Source organism: Salminus brasiliensis, chromosome 22, assembly GCF_030463535.1.
Source record: "Salminus brasiliensis chromosome 22, fSalBra1.hap2, whole genome shotgun sequence".
In the NCBI taxonomy this organism is placed as follows: domain Eukaryota; kingdom Metazoa; phylum Chordata; class Actinopteri; order Characiformes; family Bryconidae; genus Salminus; species Salminus brasiliensis.
In genome coordinates this window covers 4,637,027-4,658,128 of record NC_132899.1, presented here as the reverse complement: position 1 = coordinate 4,658,128, position 21,102 = coordinate 4,637,027, and the positions used below count along the sequence as shown (strand labels likewise).

At 39.0% G+C, this 21,102-nt stretch overlaps 2 protein-coding genes across 3 annotated transcripts in view; one reads left to right on the top strand and one right to left on the bottom strand.

Moving 5' to 3' along the window:
• adam12a (ADAM metallopeptidase domain 12a) overlaps window positions 1–10,541 on the top strand; it is a 166,141-nt gene extending 155,600 nt beyond the window's left edge. Inside the window, exons 22-23 of one of the 2 annotated variants that reach the window (XM_072666630.1) lie at window positions 3,797–3,954; window positions 6,812–10,541. In XM_072666630.1, coding sequence (XP_072522731.1) covers window positions 3,797–3,954; window positions 6,812–6,884 — 231 coding nt within the window. In that variant the 3' untranslated portion in view covers window positions 6,885–10,541. Of the gene's footprint in view, window positions 1–3,793; window positions 3,955–6,811 lie in introns of both variants that reach the window. The other variant, XM_072666629.1, reaches the window with a different exon arrangement.
• Window positions 10,538–21,102, bottom strand: part of fank1 (fibronectin type III and ankyrin repeat domains 1) — a 13,293-nt gene continuing 2,728 nt past the window's right edge. Inside the window, exons 2-11 of the mRNA XM_072667917.1 lie at window positions 17,270–17,483; window positions 15,296–15,420; window positions 14,548–14,632; window positions 13,986–14,060; window positions 13,762–13,827; window positions 12,928–13,093; window positions 11,601–11,744; window positions 11,335–11,412; window positions 10,724–10,768; window positions 10,538–10,636 (exon numbers count right to left, since the gene is read on the bottom strand). Coding sequence (XP_072524018.1) covers window positions 10,538–10,636; window positions 10,724–10,768; window positions 11,335–11,412; window positions 11,601–11,744; window positions 12,928–13,093; window positions 13,762–13,827; window positions 13,986–14,060; window positions 14,548–14,632; window positions 15,296–15,420; window positions 17,270–17,483 — 1,097 coding nt within the window. The remainder of the gene's footprint in view (window positions 10,637–10,723; window positions 10,769–11,334; window positions 11,413–11,600; window positions 11,745–12,927; window positions 13,094–13,761; window positions 13,828–13,985; window positions 14,061–14,547; window positions 14,633–15,295; window positions 15,421–17,269; window positions 17,484–21,102) is intronic.

Genomic DNA, 21,102 nt, shown 5'->3' with positions numbered 1-21,102 from the left:
AACTATACATGTGAATATATTAGAGGTATTGTAAACTTTTGTAAAATACACATGTGAATATATTATAGAGGTATTGTAAACTTTTGTAAAATATTCATGTCAAAATATTATAGATGGATTTTAAACTTTTGTAAAATATACATGTGAATATATTATTGTACACTATTGTAAAATATACATTTGAATATATTATAGAGGTACTGTAAACTTTTGTAAACTATACATGTGAATATATTAGAGGTATTGTAAACTTTTGTAAAATATACATGTCAATATATTATAGATGGATTTTAAACTATTGTAAAACATACATTTGAAAATATTATAGAGGTTTTGTAAACTTTTGTAAAATATTTGTGTCAATATATTATAGATGGATTTTAAACTTTTGTAAAATATACAAATTGGCTGCTTGGCTTGTATAGATTGGTTACTGAATAAGAGAGAATGCTGTATATGTGTGTGTGTGTATGTGTATGTGTGTGTGTGATATATGGACACGGTGTGCTATTACATAGATTTTGTTATGAACAGAGGTGCAATATCATACTCACATTCAGCAAAACGACCTAACACAATGACCTGTCATCAGATTCACCTCTTACCTGTACAGTCCACGCGTCCTTTGTATGTCTCCGTAATTTACAAGTGAGAAATCTGTCCTACTCAGGGTTAAGTAGCTTTTCTCAACAGCATGAAAGCTTTGTCTGTGAACCAAGTGCTGCTATTAAGCAGCATTCTGGCATGTTGATGAGACCAGGGGGCAAAGCTGACTGTAAACCTGATGAAACAGGATCTGTTACCCCTGTGTAATTCATTAGGACGTACCAACCTGGCCCTGGATCAGCACTCTAGTTCTGACAGCTTGATGAATTGCAGTCTTTGGTCTTATCAGTGTAGCGCAGTTCTTAATAGATTCTGACCATCACCACGCCACTGCTGGAAATTCTTCATTATCATTTCCCCATGTGGAGAGGCACCACGTCGACCCACCCACCTACCCACCCCCCGACTGCAGTGTGCTACAAAGCAGACTGCCTTTACTTCATCCCAGCTGTTCCTCCTTAAAACAATCTCTGTACGGTATCTGGGACCCATTTTGGTGGGAGTGTGGGGGGTGTAGGAACAGCTGCAGCACAGGCAGATGGACAGGCAGGCAAGCTCAGTGGCAAGCTTGCAGGCAGAGATCGGGCCGGTCCTAAAGGGGAATCCTACAGGGGCCGGTCCTACAGGGCAATATAGACAGATATATGGAGAAATATACATGTGCATATATTATAGAATTATTTTTAACTATTGTTAAATATACATGTCAGTATATTATAGAGGTATTGTAAACTATTGTAAACTATACATGTGAATATACATTAGAGGTATTGTAAACTATTGTAAAGTATACGTCAATTTATTAGAGCCATTGTAAACTATTGAAAAATATACGTAAAAATAGACTACAGAGGTATTGTAAACTACACATGTGAATATATTAGAGGTATTGTAAACTTTTGTGAAATACACATGTGAATATATTATAGAGGTATTGTAAACTTGTAAAATACATATGTGAATATATTTTAGAGGTATTGTAAACTTGTAAAATAAACACATGCATATATTATAGAGGTATTGTAAACTTTTGTTAAATACATATGTGAATATATTACAGAGGTATTGTAAACTATTGTAAAATATACACGTGCATATATTATAGAGGTATTGTAAACTTTTGTAAAATATACATGTGAATATATGATCTTTATACAGCTACATTCATCAGGCTGTTTATTAGAAATCTGCTGTACTGTAATCAGCCAATCATGCCGCAGCAGTTCCAAGCACAACAGCCTGTGTAGTTACTGGTGCTTTACACATTAAAACAACAGGAACTCAGAATTTCTACAGGTTAATCAGCAGAACTGTAACCTGCTCCATTTTCTGCCCCCTCTATGAGGGTGCATCAGTGCGTATGGTAATCCAATACAGTTTCAGATCATTAAAATGTTCCATTGGTGAAGTTCTCAAGCATGCTTAATCACTCTCAACTAAACAATATCAGACCTTGTCTTCAGCAATCAGACAGTGCCAGAGAAATGATGAGAAACAGCCTGGGTGAGCAATCTAATTATGTTCTCGGAGAAAAAGCTGGGGAATCAAACTGTGTAATTGTGGATGGATCTCTGCGAAAGGAGAAATGGGGAGAAAAAAAATCATGGGTGTGCGAGAGCAAGTGAGAGGGAGAGAGAGAGAGATTGGATGAGGAGCAGATGTGTCGTATGTAGCAGCCGGTTATCATTACTTCGTCAGATGCAGGTCAGTGAGGGACACATGACAAGCCCTCATCACACGGCTTTTGGGGCACATCACCCTGTCAGAGAGCCGCCCGCTGGAAACACTACAAATCACTCTGCTTGGGTTTAATGGGTTATACTGTCTTACAGCGCCATCTGGTGGCAGATCTAAGCGTTACTGTCCCTACAAATTGTATTTGTCATCATCTTCATGTATTATTTAATCATTTAGAGGGGTTGGAGTAACTCTACTCTACTCTAAGTATCTCTACTGTCCATATCCCGATAATAGTATTGGATGGAGCTCCACCATCCATCATTCCAGAGAACACAGTTCTCTCAATGCTGCTGGGGGGCTTTATACCCCTCTAGCCCACGCCTGGTATTATTAGGCAGCATGGTGCCAGTAGGTCCATTTTTATCCGCTGCAAAGGGGGGGGGGGGTATATAGACAGATATATGGATAAATATACATGTGAATATATTATAGAGGTATTGTAAACTATTGTAAAATATATGCCAATATTTTATAGTTATTGTAAACTATTGTAAAAATATACGTGAATATATTATAGTTATTGTAAACTATTGTAAAATATACATCAATATATTATAGAGGTATTTTAAACTATTGTAAAATATATGTCAGTATATCATAGTTATTATAAACTATTGTAAAATATATGCCAATATATTATAGAGTTATTGTAAACTATTGTAAAATATACATGTGAATATATTAGAGGTATTGCAAACGTTTGTAAAATATACATGTGAATATATTATAAAGTTATTGTAAACTATTGTAAAATATACATCAGTATATTATAGTTATTGTAAACTATTGTAAAATATATATCTGTACATTAGTCATTGTAAACTATCATACAATATACATCAATATTATATAGTTATTCTAAACTATTGTAAAATATGCATCAGTATATTAGTTATTGTAAACTGTTGTAAAATATACATCAATATATTATACAGTTATTGTAAACTATTGTAAAATATACATAAATATATTATAGTTATTCTAAACTGTTGTAAAATATTTGCCAATATATTATAGTTATTGTACACTATTGTAAAATATACATGTGAATATATTTGAGGTATTGTAAACTATTGTAAAATATACATGTGAATATATTTGAGGTATTGTAAACTTTTGTAAAATATACATGTGAATATATTATAGAGGTATTGTAAACTTTTGTAAAATACACATGTGAAAATATTTTTGAGGTACATAGACACTAGACAAGCGGCACTATATAGAGGTACTAGACAAGCTGTGTGTCAGCAGTGGGTGCAACAGAAAGTCGCTGAATGCAGTCATTAGAAGGGGTGTCCACAAACATTTGGAGTTGTGTAAGAGTTGGCAGCCTGCTCGAGGTGTGTAAGGCATGCGGTTTATTCCATACCATATTTGTTGGTTGTTTGTTCATACGCACACAATTCATGTAAACCCATGTTTGTGGTTCTGCACTTTGTCTCAGGAGCTGGAGAAACCCAGGCCGCCCCAGAAGCCTTTGCCCGCTGACCCGATGGGACGAACTGTTCGGTTAATGCGGAGCCCGTCAGCCATACGCCTGCCTGCCCCCATCCCCACCAGCACGACTCCCCGTTCAGCACCCTCACTGCTTACACAGCCCAACAGGTCAGCACACTTCAGCAATCTGTCTGAGACCAGCCTACTGAAATCCTGACCGGCAAAGAGGTCCACCTAAGTGTTCCAAGGTCAGCATAGGCCAACAAGACACCACACCCAGAACTCTGAGCGACCCATTCTTTAGCATTATGCAGGATCTGAGGAGCTCTGACAATAGGCGGATAAGTGTCAATGCGACCGTCTGGTTTGGGGCAGAGCTTGGAGGGGTAAATACAGGACACATGACCTATAGCCCAGCACGGTAACTGCTAAGAGCCAGGAGGGGGAGCCTACATGACAAAAAGCTTAGAGCTATGCTTAGATACTGTATACAGTCATATACAGCTCCGGAGACAATGAAGAGACCACCCTACATGGTCAGTTTCTCTGATTTTACTATTTATAGGCAGTGTGTTTAAAGAAATGTGCATTGTATTTAATAAACCATGGACAACATTTCCCTAAATTCCAAATAAAATATTACTATTTAGAGCATTTATTTATTTATCTGCAGAAATGACAACTGCTCAAAAACAGCTGCTCAAATAATATAAAGAAATGATGATAATAATTATAAAGTAAAGAAGTTATTATTCAGATTTAATCACAGTACTAATATCTGAGGTTTGAGAGCATTCAGAAATCACTATGGTGAAATAATAACCTCTACGGCCAATCACAGCTCTCATGTCTCGACCGGCTCTCCACTAGTCTTTCACATTGCTGTTGGGACTTTATGCCGTTCATAGTCTGCAGATTCAGCAAACTCAGCTCTGTTTGATGAAATTCCTGGAATAAAACTGCTGCCAGACACGTAGAGATGCAGATTTAAGAAGTGAGGTTGTCCTAAAGCTCATTGCTTTGTTTATTGTAATAGTAATAATAAAAAAAAAAAAAAAAAAAAAAAAAATATATATATATATATATATATATATATATATATATATATATATATATATATATATATAATATTATTTATCTGCTTTAATTCGTGTATAGAAATAAATATTAACAAAATTAGCAAATTTAAGGGAAAAAAAATGTGGTCTCTTGATTTTTTTCCCAGAGCTGTATATCTATCTGTCTATCTGTCTATCTATCTATCTGTCTGTCTGTCTGCCTATCTATCTATCTATCTATCTATCTATCTATCTATCTGTCTATCTATCTATCTGTCTGCCTATCTATCTATCTGTCTATCTATCTATCTGTCTGCCTATCTATCTATCTGTCTGCCTATCTATCTATCTATCTGTCTATCTATCTATCTGTCTGCCTATCTATCTATCTGTCTATCTATCTATCTGTCTGCCTATCTATCTATCTATCTGTCTATCTGTCTATCTATCTATCTATCTATCTATCTATCTATCTATCTATCTATCTATCTGTCTGTCTGTCTGTCTGCCTATCTATCTATCTATCTATCTATCTATCTATCTATCTATCTGTCTATCTGTCTATCTATCTATCTATCTGTCTATCTATCTATCTATCTGTCTATCTATCTATCTGTCTGCCTATCTATCTATCTATCTGTCTATCTGTCTATCTGTCTGCCTATCCATCCATCCATCCATCCATCCATCCATCCATCCAAATATTCAGTAAAACAGTGTTGTAAAACCCATAACCACCAACAGTACAATTTCATGTGATGATGAAAGTGGCCCCCATTGCTGATAAACATGAGCCTACTGGCACCATGCTGCCTAATGCCAGGCGTGGGCTTAGAGCCCCTAGCTTTGAGCTGTGGAGCAGTGGAACTGTGCTCTCTGGAACGATGATGGTGCTCCATCCAGTACTTTTTGGAAGCTCCTAGAAAGCTAGTAGAAAGCCTTCTTCCCTGGAAAGTAGAGACAGTTACTCCGACAGAAGCAGGATCAGCTCTTTTTAATAGCCTTGATTTCAGAAGAAATAATGAATTAGCAGGTGTCCCAATACTTTTTATATACATTTATTTCTCTTAAATATCCACTACATACTTAAATCCATTTCCTGTGCTGCTAAATTATGACCAGGAAGTGCACACACTTCGCCTTGTAATAATTCTACGTTTTTTAACCTTTAGTCTTGCACTACAACTACAAGGCTAATGCTGCTAGCTCAGTTAGTCAGCTAACTTCCTGAAGGCGTAGTTCTTCTGTTAGCTTCGTGTGGTCTGCATGCATAAATCACACTATTCACACAAGTCTGTTTGAAACTCAGAACGAATTGACGGTAGACGGCTTGCTGATGCTGTGGTCGCGATGTTGGACGAGGCCCGTTGCCTATGCTAATCTTTATTATGCTACAGTGCACTAAAGCGTGCTTGTCGCCACACTAATAATCGGTGCATCTAAATAGGCTAAACTGGAACAGCTGTTCTTGTACTGATCAGATACAGTCTTCGTCTTCATTTTCTCTACTGGGAATATAAAGAACCCGGATCAATCAGCGGATCCCTACGTCCTTAAGCCCTCCCACCGAACAGTTCTGTGGTCCCGAGTACGGTTAGCTAACCATTTGTACGCGTTACGTGACTCCAGAACGGTTTCCCCAGCATGCTCAGAACTGTTCGGCCCATCATTATTCAGTCCGAGACGTCTGTAAAAACTCCATGACAAATCAGTCAGGATTAGAAACAACTAGAAAATCAATTAAATGAGCTATTAACTCCAGTTAAACGAGAGCTAATGAGCACTTTCTCACTAATTCACCCTTTATTCACATTACAGAGCCTTTGCAGGTGCTTTCAAGAACCCTGTACCGTGTCTATAAGATTGTTAATAATATTATTATTATTATTATTATTATAACTGTTATAATGCTTTAACATTTTTTTTGGTGTGTGTGTGTGTGTGTGTTTTGCTTCTCTCCGGTGCAGACCACCTCTTAAGCAGCCCCCCACACTGCCAAAGCCACAGTTCCTCACAGGCATGCCGAAGCCCAGCAGCTGAGAGCCAGGCTGGAGGGACCCGAGCGGAGAGAACACTCTCGATTTTGCACTATGAACCTCCGCCGGTCTTAATGAACAGTGTCTCTGAGGCCTGGTCATGGGGGTCGACCCTTCGATCCCTCGGTGCTACGCCCCTGTCGGTGCTATGAGTCGACACTCAGGTACACGTCGCACATTATTTATGTTGTCCAGACTGTATTTATTTCAGCACAGTGCTCTGCAGTGGACTTTCCGTTTGCCTTTTCTGTGTGGTTTGAGTTTAGTATGGTTTGTTTAGTGGGTGAGTTTTTGACGACGATTCAACAATGTGGGAAGGAACATGAAGGCAATCGTGCTCTAATCTGTGAAACTGAATAGAAGACTGAAATGTAGGTGCTTTTAATGGAAGGACTGGTTTGGGGGGGGGGTTTGGACAGGAAGCTTGAATTAGGACCTCCACTTTGCCATGATGTGCTCTGTTGCTGTATAGTCCCTGTGTATCACAGTCATGGATCAGTCATGGATCAGTTAGACCTACATCAGTGCCATTTCTGCAGCTCACTGTTGCAGAAGTACTCATTTCTAGCTTAACTGAACAAGCTGAGAAGAGCCCTAAAGAGCCCCGGGCCTGGATTCACAAAAGCTTTCATAAGAGAGAAAATAAATAAATAAAAGAAATAAATATTCAGATAAACATTTATTACACTTTACATCTTACCTGCTTATGCTCTGTGACTCCTACTGCATCCTAAGGATTGCTTAATAGGTAACTACATGCAAAGCAATGCAAACTGACTGAGTTGTTCCTAAGTTACAACTGCGGTCGTAAAGACAGGTGGAGCAGTGGTTTCGTGGAGTTTAAGAAAATATTAAGTATTTTCTTCTGTAGCTGATTTTATAATTTGTCAATATTTTCCCTTTTTTATCCCAGTTTGGTTCTGCCAGTTAACCCACCCGTCCGTAAATCCCCCTAGCACTAGCAATGCTCCCGACACTAGGAGGGTGTAAAGACTTAACACGTCTCCTCCGATACATAGGAAAGTGCCGGGTCCCCGGCTCTACCGCACCAGCTAACAGACACCTGTGATGGTCAACACTGCTTAAGAGTGATTAGGGGAGAGAGCGCCATCTACCCACCCAGAGAAAGCACGGCCCACTGTGCTCTCTCAGACTCCGGCCGCTGATGGCAAAGCGGCATAGTTTGGGATTCGAACTCGCGACCCCCAAACCATATACGAGGTGTAATGAAGGGTCTGTTTGCTGCATTTTACAGTTTATCATAAACAAGGTGAGACTTTTTACATTTTCCAGTACGCAGTTAAAAAAAGTGCAAAGTGGAGAAAAAAGTGATGGGGGAGGAAACAGACATCAAGAAAAAAAATCCTGCTTGGAAATTATGAATGTAGAGACTGACCGTACTTTAAGAACAATCTCCACTTTTAATCCTGTTAAAATTAGACATCGATTTTAGTAATTTAACTTTTTAAACTGACCCTTTTAGAGGCTGAACTTCCAAAATCTTACAAAGTCTAACTCCACTGTGAGTATTTTAAGAATTTTAAGAATATACTTTTTTAGCATACAAGTTGGTCTTAGAAGTAGGGGTGGCCAAAATGATGATATTTTATTGAAATTGGATTTTTAAAATGTTTTAAATGTATAAAAAACACTGTACTCAGGAATGGAGAGTATTTGAACAGCAGTTTTTTTTATCCTGCATGTCAACATTTCACAATAAATATCGTAAAATTGATATTTTACCATATCCTCCACCCCTACTTAAAAGTTTTCGAAAAGCAAAACTATGTAGCAAAGGCAATTTTTACCTTAAAACAGCAGCTTAAGAATCATGCTGATGCTCCACTGACAGTAACTGGGAGAATAGCGTGCAGTAGCTATTGCGTAACCCGAGTCATATTAGTGTAGAATAATGTAATATCACTCTACCGCCTCAGCCCACATTCTTCTTTACCCTTCAGTGAGACGGTTCTCTATCTCTCAGCTTGTCCAGAAATACGCATAAGCATGTCCTCTTTCAGTGGTGACTGAAAGTGTAAATTCCACTTTCCAACTGTAGGGGGAGCCCAGGAGCAAGAAATGCCAATTCCCCCATACTGCTGCTTTAAGAGATGTGTGACATTAAGAAACAAGCACATCTACGTAGAATTTCTTTCTTAAGACACCTTTGTGAATCTGGCCCCTGAACTGTACATGAGGATGATCCCTATGGGTCTGTCTGTCTGGGTTTCACTATGACTTTGAGGCTAGTTCACTCATCACTCATAGTTCAAATACACACAACACCATCACACACAGAGTTATGATGTATAAGCATTATAATTAGGATGCAGCTTGTATAGTCCACACCATTTCACCACTTCACTCTTTTTGGGAAGATGTCCGAGTTAGACTACAGTCATTTAATGATGGAGGAGTGGGTCATCTTTCATCTATGATAAAGGGGCTTCCTTCCATCATGGGCTAGTGTGGATGAAAGCCACAGGAAATCAGCTACAATCATGTGATAATGGTGTGATAATGGGACACGGGCACGGCAATAGCAGGACTTTGTGTTTTAAGGTTTTGCTGATGTTTTCAGCTTTGACATTGTGTGTGTGTTTCCACCGAGCCTACATGTGTCACACTCTAGTGTAGAGCTGTGTCCACTCTTAAAAATAAAGGGGCTCTTTGAGCGTTGCCAAAAAAAGCATAAAATACATATTTGTAATGTGTGAGATTTTGAGATCACTTAAAGTAAAGGTTCCTTACCAATTTCGAGGCTGTGCACCCTCAAACATCTCCATTACAAACATGTTCATCCTCCAAAAACATATTTCTTTTCATATCGGGCATAAAAATCCATTGGTTTTATCATTTGGGAGCCGTATTCATAATAAAATATGCTGGGGGGGTATGTGACAGGGTGGTATGTGATGGGGTGGCTCAAAAAACCCGATTATTTTTAAAAGTGTAATGAAGGGGTTGGCAATTTTTTTCTGGAGGGCCAGTTTCTTTGCTGTTTTGTGATTTTCCTGCTCAAGCACACCTGGTTTAACTCACCTGTTAATTGCCATGGTTAGTAGGTCTGTTAGAGCAGGGAAATCAGCTAACTGTGCTGGACTCTGACCCCCGTTGCCCACCCCTGTGTGTAATGTTTTGGGGTTTTTTTCTTTACTTAGCATCCTTTCACTGGTTTCTGAATTTTCCTTTGTTTGAAATCACAGCAGGTGTCGAGCCGACATCTAGTACTTTCTGATGCACATGTATTACTTCAGGCGATGTATTGATTTCTGGAAGCTTTCATACGTTTCTCCGACTGTAACGAATCATTTCAGTCTATTATTATAAAACACTTTCAGTATTCATCAAACTGGCTTTAAAAAGTAGGTAACTGGCTTTGCTTGGCTTGTTTGGCTGTCTTTATTCCTGTACTCACTTTTTACCATTTTGTATCCATACACTAGTATCAGTATTTCTATACATGAAATATTAACTTTCTTTATTTTGCTCAGTGACTGAGAACACAAAGCATTTTTGTACGATTACTCTTTGATAAATCAATATGTAGGGTGATGGTGGTGGTGGGGGGGGGGGCTGTAATTGTCAGTGTCTGAGAATTCGTAGATTTTGAACTCACGGATTATGAACCAGTGCTAAGTAAAGTTGTCTATGAAATCAATGTGTGGTGGACTGTTTTTTCTCTCTTGGAGAAGTCTGACCGTTCCTTGCAGCTCCAGCCACTGGCCTCTCGTTCTCTAACAAAGGGATGATGTTCTGCAACACAAAGAAGCAATTTATGATTTATATCTTAGAAGAGAGTTACAGTACAGTTACAGTAAGACGGATGGAGCGCACCCTTACCTTTCTCTCAAAAGCTTTAGCCATCTCTAGAGCACCAGCACCAAACTGAAAGAAAGGCCACATTAGCACATTGTTGTTTAGCTATTATGAACCAGCATTAACACTATAAAAAAAATACCATGGTTTTGGACAAATTATGAAAGTTGGTGTAATATATCAGTATTTGATGCAATATTGAAGAGAAAATATTAATGCTAAAAACTACTATACAGTAAATAGCTGCAAAACGCATTAACAACCATGTCCATCTACATTTATATTACATATATAGAACAAGAAAGAAAGAAATATAATATTTAATTAAATGAAAATCTATGATAATGCATATATATATATATTAATATACATACAGATACACACACAAATGAATATAGAGACAAACATATATATGTAGTGATAAGAGCCATAGAGAGACCAAAAAAACTATTATGGAGAAAAGATAAATATAAGGGAAATCAAAATTACATATTTATATTCACAAAAACAGAAATTATAGATAACAATTAAGAATAAGGTATGGTGTGAAGTTAGATGTATAAAGTGCAGTATATGCAGTGATGCTCACTGTGTGGTAAAATACAGTATACCTTCTATGGCTTGTGATGCATTACCTCATTTCTGATGTGTTGATCTACTCCATTCTCTAAAAGCAGTTTGACCAGCTTCTCATGGTTATTCAACACTGCAACCTGGTGAACATCATAATACGGGCATGAAGTGAGGTACACTAACTGACACTATTATTAATAGTTATTAATAACCCTGTTCCTCATATTGTTGTTGCTCTGGTGAAATAAAAGCTTCCACACTGATGCTGACCATGCACCCATAACTTCTGGTGAAGAGCCCAAAGCAGTGGTTGGAGTTCAGCTCTTACCATGAGAGGTGTTTTCCCATCCTTGTCTCGTACGTTGATGTCCGCCCCTGCACTGATGAGCAGAGCTGCCACCGCAGTGTCTCCAGTAACAGCAGACACTCTGAGAAGGGGCGTCCATGAGGAAACACTGTCTCTTGCATCCACCTGAAGGACATGAAAGGCCCTGTAAGATCATTGCAGAGGACAACGCAGAGGAGGAGCAGGACAGAGGAACAGAATTGGACAACAGATTTCACACAATTTGCTTATTTTACATTTTTTAAAATCTTGTAATATTCGCCCAGTCTTCCAGCCCGACCTGCGTCAGACCAGCTGCCACCCACCAGGCTCCCCCACCACCCATGCCAGACCAGCGACACACCCTCCTACCACTGCTACCTGCCTAATGACCATGTTAAAGCCTAAATGGACTCTTAACTATCTGCCACTATTAATATCACCACTGTTACCATCATTCCTCTCATTATTATTATCATTAAGTTATTCTACACCATGATTATTATATTATGATTATGATTATGTTGCACACCTGAGCAGGAGAACAGTTTAGATGGTTTGGTAACTTTTATCAATAATTATACATAGTTAATTAATTACATAGTTCTGATCAGAGGAGGATGGGTCAGGTCCCCCTTGTTAGTCTTGGTCTCTCCCAAGGTTTCTTCCTCCAGCTCTGAGGGAGCTCTTCCTTGCCACTGTCGTCTTTTGCTGCTCACTGGGGGTCTTCATATCTTCCTATGTTGTTGATTTTTGTCTTTTTACTAATTATTGATTGTACAAAGCTGTTTGTATCAACACCAGTTGTAAAAAACTACACAAATATATTTGATTTGAACACTAACTAATGCCCCCAACACTGGGAGGATGAAGACTAGCACGTCTCCTCTGACACATGCCTCTTTTCCAACTGCTGATGATGCAGCATCGCTAGGTAGCCAGCACTCTCAGAGGAGAGCACAGATACAACAGTTAACAGACGCGTGTGCTGACCAACATCGCACTAGGAGTGATGTGGGGAGGAAGTGCAATCAACCCATCCCTGAGAGAGCGAGGCCAATTGTGCTCTCTCTGACTCCGGCTGCTGATGGCAAGCAGAATGACCTGGGATTCGAACCATCGATCCTAGGATCATGGTGGCAGCCCACTAGATCACACTGAAAAGATTTTAGAATTTATTCAATATTTTACGTTATTGGTAAGACCAAGTTCTAATACTATGGGTTTAATGTTATGGCTGATCGGTGAATTGTAGCTCAAGTGAGACTTTAGGATCAAATCCAGGAGTCTGGGAGTCCAGCACTTATGATTTCGCAGTTCTAAGTCCTACCTCACAGCCATCTTTCAGAAGGTACTCCAGTACGGGCAGGTGCCCGCCGTCTGCTGCCCAGTGAAGAGCACAGCAGCCTCCTCGATCTGTGGCCGTCCATGTACCTCCGCTCTCACGCAGGTATCGCACCACCTCCAGATGCCCGGAAAAACATGCCAGCATCAGACTGACACAACCACACCAACAACCACAGCCATCCGTTAATGAGAGCTCTAGGAAGTCAAATAGGGAGTAATATGATAGTAATCAAATACACTGTAATCTACTATTATCTCCTCCTCTCAGAGGAGCCCATAACCACTACACGGACAAAGGTATTGGGACACTCCCTCATTCATTGTTTCTTCTGAAATCAAGGGTAATTAAATAAATAGTTGTCTCTACTGTCCAGGGAAGGTTTTCTGCTAGATTCTGGCATCAAGAACTTTAGTGAAGGCAGGATGTTGGATGATGATCACCACCCCACCTAACTCCCTAACTCATCCCAAAAGTACTGGATGGAGCTCCACCACCATCATTTCAGAGAACACAGTTCTTCCACTGCTCCACAGCTCAATGCTGGGGGGCTTCATACCCCTCTACTAGCCCACTGCTGGTATTAGGCAGCATGGAGCCAATAGGTTCATGTTTATTGATCTGCTCCAGAGAGTCCTATTCTATTGGCTGTACTTCTCTACAGAGACTAGGCAAGCTGTGTGTGTATCTGCACAGCTGTGTCAGAAATGAATGCTGAATGCATTCATTAGAAGGGGTGTCTACAAACATTTGGACATATAGTGTACCTATCTGACCACTCACACTCAGCATTTCTCAAGTGTGTGGCTCCGAGCTCACCTATCTTTTCCACTGGAGTTCTTGAAGTTGACGTCTGCCCCGTGCTGCACCAGCACCTGGACCAGACTACAGTGGACACCTGTATTAGCCATGCATCTGTCTGGTAAACTGGTGGAGACAACACTTGAACAGCACCATTAAGCTATATTAAGGATACAGGGATGTTGTCAATGATGTGTCAGTTCTTAATTTTTAGTAACTCCAACACTGCTTAGTTGTACTACCTTATGAAGCCCTTCATGGCTGCCACCATAAGTGGAGTGAAGCCCAGTCGGTCAGGCACGTCCACAACGACTGTCCTGCAGGACAGAAAGCAGAACTTTAAGCTGTAGAAGCTGGATATTGATATATTATTATGATATTATCTAATTAAAAATATCCAATTTAAAAAGTCCATTAACTTGCTCATTTTTCCTTTGTCATTTTTCTATGTACTATGAATTAGTATTAAATTATTCATGCCCAATGACAAAATTGTAAGTATTTATTAGTTTAATCATTATAATAATAATAATTTACTAATAATGACTAATTCTTCATAAATAATTAGTATTTAAACTAATAAATACTTAAAATGTTGTTGTTGGACATGACTAATTTAATATAAATATAATATTATTAATATAATAGTAGTAGATTAATGGTATAAGAGTTAGTTATAATACTGTTCCCTAGCAAACGATCCCTATAATATCTGTTATGGGTACAGAAAGGAAATCCTGAGCAGATGTGAGCATGTATAAACATACTGTTTATGCTAAAGTGTGACAAAGCAGATGCTCTCACCCCCCAGACTGCAGCACTCTGAGAAGCTGCTCTTCATCATTCATCTTGACCGCCTGATGAAGGTCCTTGCCATTAATCGGCTCTCCTGCGCACATACAGAACAGTACAGTTCATTTCTGCAATCGTTTTACTACATTTACCATCATGAAATATTAGCGATGCACTGATATAGAAATATTGGGTCAATGCTGATATCGGATATGTTTCTTGTACATACACTATATGTCCAAATGTTTGTGGACACCCCTTCTTATAAATGCATTTAGCTACTTTAAGTACATCCATTGTTGATGTGCAAATCCACACACACACAGCTTGTCTAGTCCCTGTAGAGAAGTACTGCCAGTAGAATAGGACTCTCTGGAGCAGATAAATAAACATGAACCTATTGGCTCCATGCTGCCTAATGCCAGGTGTGGGCTATGGAGGGGTATAAAGCCCCCCAGCAGCATTGAGCTGTGGAGCAGTGGAAGAACTGTGTTCTCTGGAATGATGATGATCATGGATGATGGTGCTCCATCCAGTACTTTGGGGATGAGTGGAATGGTGATAATCCAACATCTCACTAATGCTTCTGTGGCTAAATGCAATCAAATTTATACAGCAATGCTCCAAAAGTAGTAAAAAAAACGGAAAGTAGAGACAGTTACTCCAACATAAGATTTCAGAAGAAACTATGAATGAGCAGGTGTCCCAATACTTTTGCCCATATAGTATCTTTGGCGTTCTGATGTGTGTATGTTCTTACGTGCAGTAGACACTGTCAGCACAGGGCTGTAGAGATGTTCTCCAGATGGAGAGAGGCTCTTCAGTCTGAATTTGTACGCGGTGCTGGGTTCCAGATCCTCCACTGTGAAACGAGCATGAAATCCCCTGAACTCAGCAAGACACAAGATCACAGACATCATTAGACTGCTTATCATTAGATATTAAAATTAGACATCACACTCATCTTAATCATTAAGCCATTACTGTTCAATTCAGAAAGAATGTTATATCTGCACCGATCAGCCACAACATTAAAGCCACCTGCCCAATACTGCGTAGCTTCCCCAAGTACCGCCAAAACAGCCCTAACCCAACAAGGCATGGACTCCACAAGACCGCCGAAGGTGTCCTGTGGTATCTAGGCATCTTTACACAGTAGATACTTTAAGTCCTGTCAGTTGTTTATTTATTCATTAGCATCAATAAGCCTTGGGCGCCCATGACCCTTTGGCCAGTTCATTAGTTGTCCTTTCTTAGAGCACTTTTGGTAGGTTCTGACCACTGCAAACCGAGAATCCACACAAGACCTGATGCCTGATGTTTTGGAGATGTTCTGACCCAGTCGTCTAGAGCTTCACAGTCTGGCTCTTGTCAAAGTGGCTCAGATTCTTAGGATTTCCCATTTTTTCTGCTTCTAACACCATCATTACCTTCAAGAACTGCCTTATCAATCCACCCCCTGACATAAACAAAGTTATGCACTTCATGCCAGTGGTTTTAATGTAATGGCTGATCAATTTTTTTTTTATTGTTTGCTTATTTATACATTTGTTTACAGATTTCAACGATGAGTGCTGACATCCCAACAGAACTGCCACAAATGCTGTATCAGATTATTTACCTCTAAATAAACCTGGGGTCCATTTCACACAGTAGGATTCTCAGTTAGACAGTTATCCAACTGTCAGGACTGCTTAACGGAGCTGATCCCTCCACTTAAATTCAATTATTTGTTTATTTATTTATCTTTATTTATATTTTTTTCCCTCCTTCAACATGCCTGCTCAGTCCTTTCTACAATAATACATTTACATTTACGGCATTTAGCTGACGCTCTTATCCAGAGCGACTTCCAGGGTTACTCGTATTACAGAGGTGGTGCAATGTAGTGTTAGGAGTCTTGCCCAAGGACTCTTATTGGTGTAGTGCAGCAATAGAACCCCAGTCTCCCACATGGTGTGGTAGCTCACTGGCAGGTAGTGGTGTTATCTGTTACGCCACACCAACCACAATAATACCCCCTGTCTGTTGTCCTGTCTTGTCGTACATTGTTAATCTTGGTTAGTAACAGCCTCTTTCCCCCCCATACTGTTCCTATATTTCTATATGTCAAATCCTCAGTTTGGGATTCTAAGATCCAGGTACTCTGGGGTCTCTTGGGTACATGCTTATCTGTATTCACAATTTTATTACAATTACAACTTCAGCTGAGAGACTAAAAGGGTAAAAAACCCTGATCAGCACCGTCACTATGACCAGAGGATCGCTAGCTCGAATCCAGGTCAGCCGGGGCTCAGAGAGAGCACAATTGGTCTTGCTCTCTCCAGGGTGGGTAGATGGCTCTTTCTCCCCACATCACTCCAGTGATGCCTTGCTGGGTGTCTGCTGACCAATGAATCAGGTGCACTGTGCCGTCCCCCACACAGTCGCTGGCTGGCTGCACACATGTTGGGGAGGCGTGTGTCGTCAGCACTGCACGTGATAGAGGGAGAATATGTATGGGTTGGGTAACTAGTGCTCCAAATTATGGAGAATATGGGCAACACATGCAGCGGTTCAATCACATCTAAGGGCAATTTGTCTAGCATGTGTGTTTGGGAGGAAACCTGCCCCCAAAAGGAGCAGCCCTATTAAAAACCTTTGAAAAACCTTCAAATTCCCAAGGTGGAAAATCATGTAACTAATTGAGAAGATCTTGGATATAAACTCTCAGAGTCAGAAGACATGTCCTCACACGTATATCTCATGGAAGCCACGTCTTCTGGGATCCTCCACCTCTAATCTGAAACAGGTCCAGTTGTCAGGCGGACCCTGGCGTCTCTCTCTCTCATCTCCGGTCCAGCTCAGCTCGATGCTGTGGTGGCTCACCTGGCCAACGATGAGCGTCTCCCCCGGCGTACTCTCACCTGTACCTGCCAAAGAGGAGAACAGTGCTCTACTACGGCTGACTGCAGGTGGCAGTAGACACAAATAGAGGTTTGTGCAAGTCGCTCTGCTCCATAGTGACTTCCAGCACCAGTAGCTAGTTTGTAGAGACTAGAATCCCTCTTATCCCTCTTATCTTAGACTCTACTAAATACAGAAGCCAGTCTGGAGACACAATACTGTACAAGCTCTACACTCTGCTCACTAAGTACTTTTAGAAGAGGAGGGTCTTCAGTCTGGGTTTGAAGACAGGGAGTGTTGGACTCTGCTGTTCGGACACCCAGGGGAAGCTCGTTCCACCACTTCGGTGCAGGACAGTAAAAAGTTCGGACGCTCGTCTTCCGTGGATCTTAAAGGATGGCGGGTCGAGCCGAGCCGTACTTGAAGCTGGAAGGGCTCTTGGTGGAGATCAGCTTTTAACCATTGCCATCAAGTACGGAGGGGCTGGCTGGTCCAGTCTTACATACATACGTACACATACATATACATATACATACACGCACACACACACTAATATATATATATAGTGTGTGTGTGTATATATATATATATATATATATATATTGCATTTTTAAAGCATGTAAACACTGTCTTGACATAACTAAAACAAAAATATAGCTAATTATTAAGTTAAGATGGTACAAAAAGCCCTCAATTGAAGAATTACCCATAAATAGTTTAATCAGAGTACAGTTTGGGATTTTCTTACATTAAAGGTTGTTTCTTTTAGTAATACATTTATTTTCCAATAGAACAGTTTCCACCTTTTCAAAGAATAAAATTTTACAACACCCACCCCCCCCAAACCCCCACCGCCCTGAAAACAACAGAATATTAATACACACTACTAGTGTAGCCCTACTTAACAGGCCTGATACGCCACTCTATCAGTCATTTCTGTATCACATCCACAAAACTGAGCTCAGTTACTTCATTAATCATTTGGAGAGTGTAAATGTGAGAAGGTGTAATGAGTCCCAATCTATTGTCCAGTATAATAGAGGGGACATTTGCCTGGATACTTGAGATCATTCCCTCAGGAACCTTCACTTAGCCTACAAAGGACCTGTTCCCTATTCAACATATCTGATGAATCCAAAGCGTCTGTTCCATGATGCTTTGATGAGTTTTTGGAATTGAAACTGTCCAATTTCAGAAAATGAGTGAATTACAGGTAGGCAATGGTGTTTATAGACTCCTGTACCCTCTGACATTGTTCTAGCTAACCTCCATTATAACTATTAAACACAGGGACCTGTTTACACCTACATACACATGAGAAATCAGGCTGTGCTGTATATAATGTATAGGAAATTACCTGGACAATCCATTGATGAGTTCTTCTGTAGATCCTTTGATTTCTTCTCTTTCAGTCCAAACTACTGTAGATACCGATGCCTGGCCCTGTCCTGCTCGCTGACTGTTTCTATAGGAACACATATACATACACACACACACACACATCTCACTCCATCAGAATAACAATGCGAAGTGTAGTAAGAAGTGATGAAGGTGGTATATTTTTTAATTACCTTATTAAAAAATATACCACCTTAAATTTCATGAAAGCAGTAAAACCATGCTAAGTAAGTAATTAACATAATTACTCAATATATATATATATAAAGAATCTTCTTTTTTTATTATTATTATTATTATATTGATTATTATTATTGTTTATTGTTATTGCTGCTGCTGTTGTTTTACTTTATTGTTTACTATATGAATTATTTACAAAGGCTGGTTTGGTGAGGTTCGTGGGTGATGTAAGAAATATAGAGGTTTCAGAGAACACAGTTCTCAACACAGCTCAATGCTGCTGGGGGCTTTACACACCCCTCTAGTCCATGCCTGGCATTAGGCAGCATGGTGCCGATAGGTTCATGTTTATTTATCTGCTCCAGAGAGTCCTATTCTACTGCATATATATATATATATATATATCTATTCTACTGCATATATATATATATATCTATTCTACTGCATATATATATATATATATATCTATTCTACTGCATATATATTTTTATATATATATATATATATATATATATATATATATATATATATATATTCTACTGCATATATATATATATATATATATATATATATATTCTACTGCATATATATTTATATATATATATATATATATATATATATATATATATATATATGCAGTAGAATAGGACTCTCTGGAGCAGATAAATAAACATGAACCTATCGGCACCATGCTGCCTAATGCCAGGCATGGACTAGAGGGGTGTGTAAAGCCCCCCAGCAGCATTGAGCTGTGTTGAGAACTGTGTTCTCTGGAATGATGGATGGTGGAGCTCCATCCAGTACTTTTGGGATGAGTTGGGGAGTTGGGGGTGATGAGGTGGGGAGTTGGGGGTGATGAGGAGGGGAGTTGGGGGTGATGAGGTGGGGTGGTGATGATCATCAACATCCTTACCTCTCCAAAGCTCTTGTCCCTGAATGCAATCAAATCAGTCACCTCACAGCAAAGCTCCTCCAAAATCTAGCAGAAGGCCTTCTTCCCTGAAGTAGAGACAGTTACTCCAACTAAAGGCAGACAGAATAAACAGTGGGTTTTCAGAAGAAACAATGAATGAGGGAGTGTCCCAATACTTCTGTCCACACAGTTCATATAGATACAGATAGTGTGGCTTAAGTGAAAATGTGAAAATCTGCAAAAATGTAAGTATATAAGGAAATTCTCTCCAGGAAACGGATATGGAGACTTTTATGAACCTTTTACACACAAAATATAACGTGTTTAATGTGTAATTACTTTTATAGAGGCCAATATTTATCATTTTCTGACTTTCAGAAAATCAACTGGGGTGCACAAACTTTTGCACTCAAATCCATATACATAGAAAAAACGTTTATACACACATTATTATTATTATTATTATTATTATTATTATTATTATTATTATTATTATGTGAATATAAGGTTAGTTAGCTGTTAGCTGTTAGCTAACTGAAAAGCTAACTTCCGGTTAACTGGCTACTTTTTTCAGCACGTTTATTAAAAGCTTTTTCCTTCAGACTAACCCCAGCAGCAGAACTACAGGCAGAACTACAGGCAGAACTACAGGCAGAACTACAGGCAGGGCTACAGGCAGGGCTACAGGCAGGGCTACAGGCAGAACTACAGGCAGGGCTGTAAATACAGATTTGTCAGTAGGTGAAGCTCGAAGCTGGGCGGTGAATGAACCGAGCTCTGCGGGTCGTGTCGAGCAGCTGCGGGAGCGCAGGCCGCCCTGAATGGGGAGCTGTGTGTGTATTATTATTATTATTATTATTATTGGTATTATTATTATTATTGGTATTATTATTATTATTATTATTATTATTATTATTATTGGTATTATTATTATTATTATTATTATTATTGGTATTATTATTATTATTATTATTATTATTATTATTATTGGTATTATTATTATTATTATTATTATTATTATTATTATTGGTATTATTATTATTATTATTATTATTATTATTATTGGTATTATTATTATTATTATTATTATTGGTATTATTATTATTATTATTATTATTATTATTATTATTGGTATTATTATTATTATTATTATTATTATTGGTATTATTATTATTATTATTATTATTATT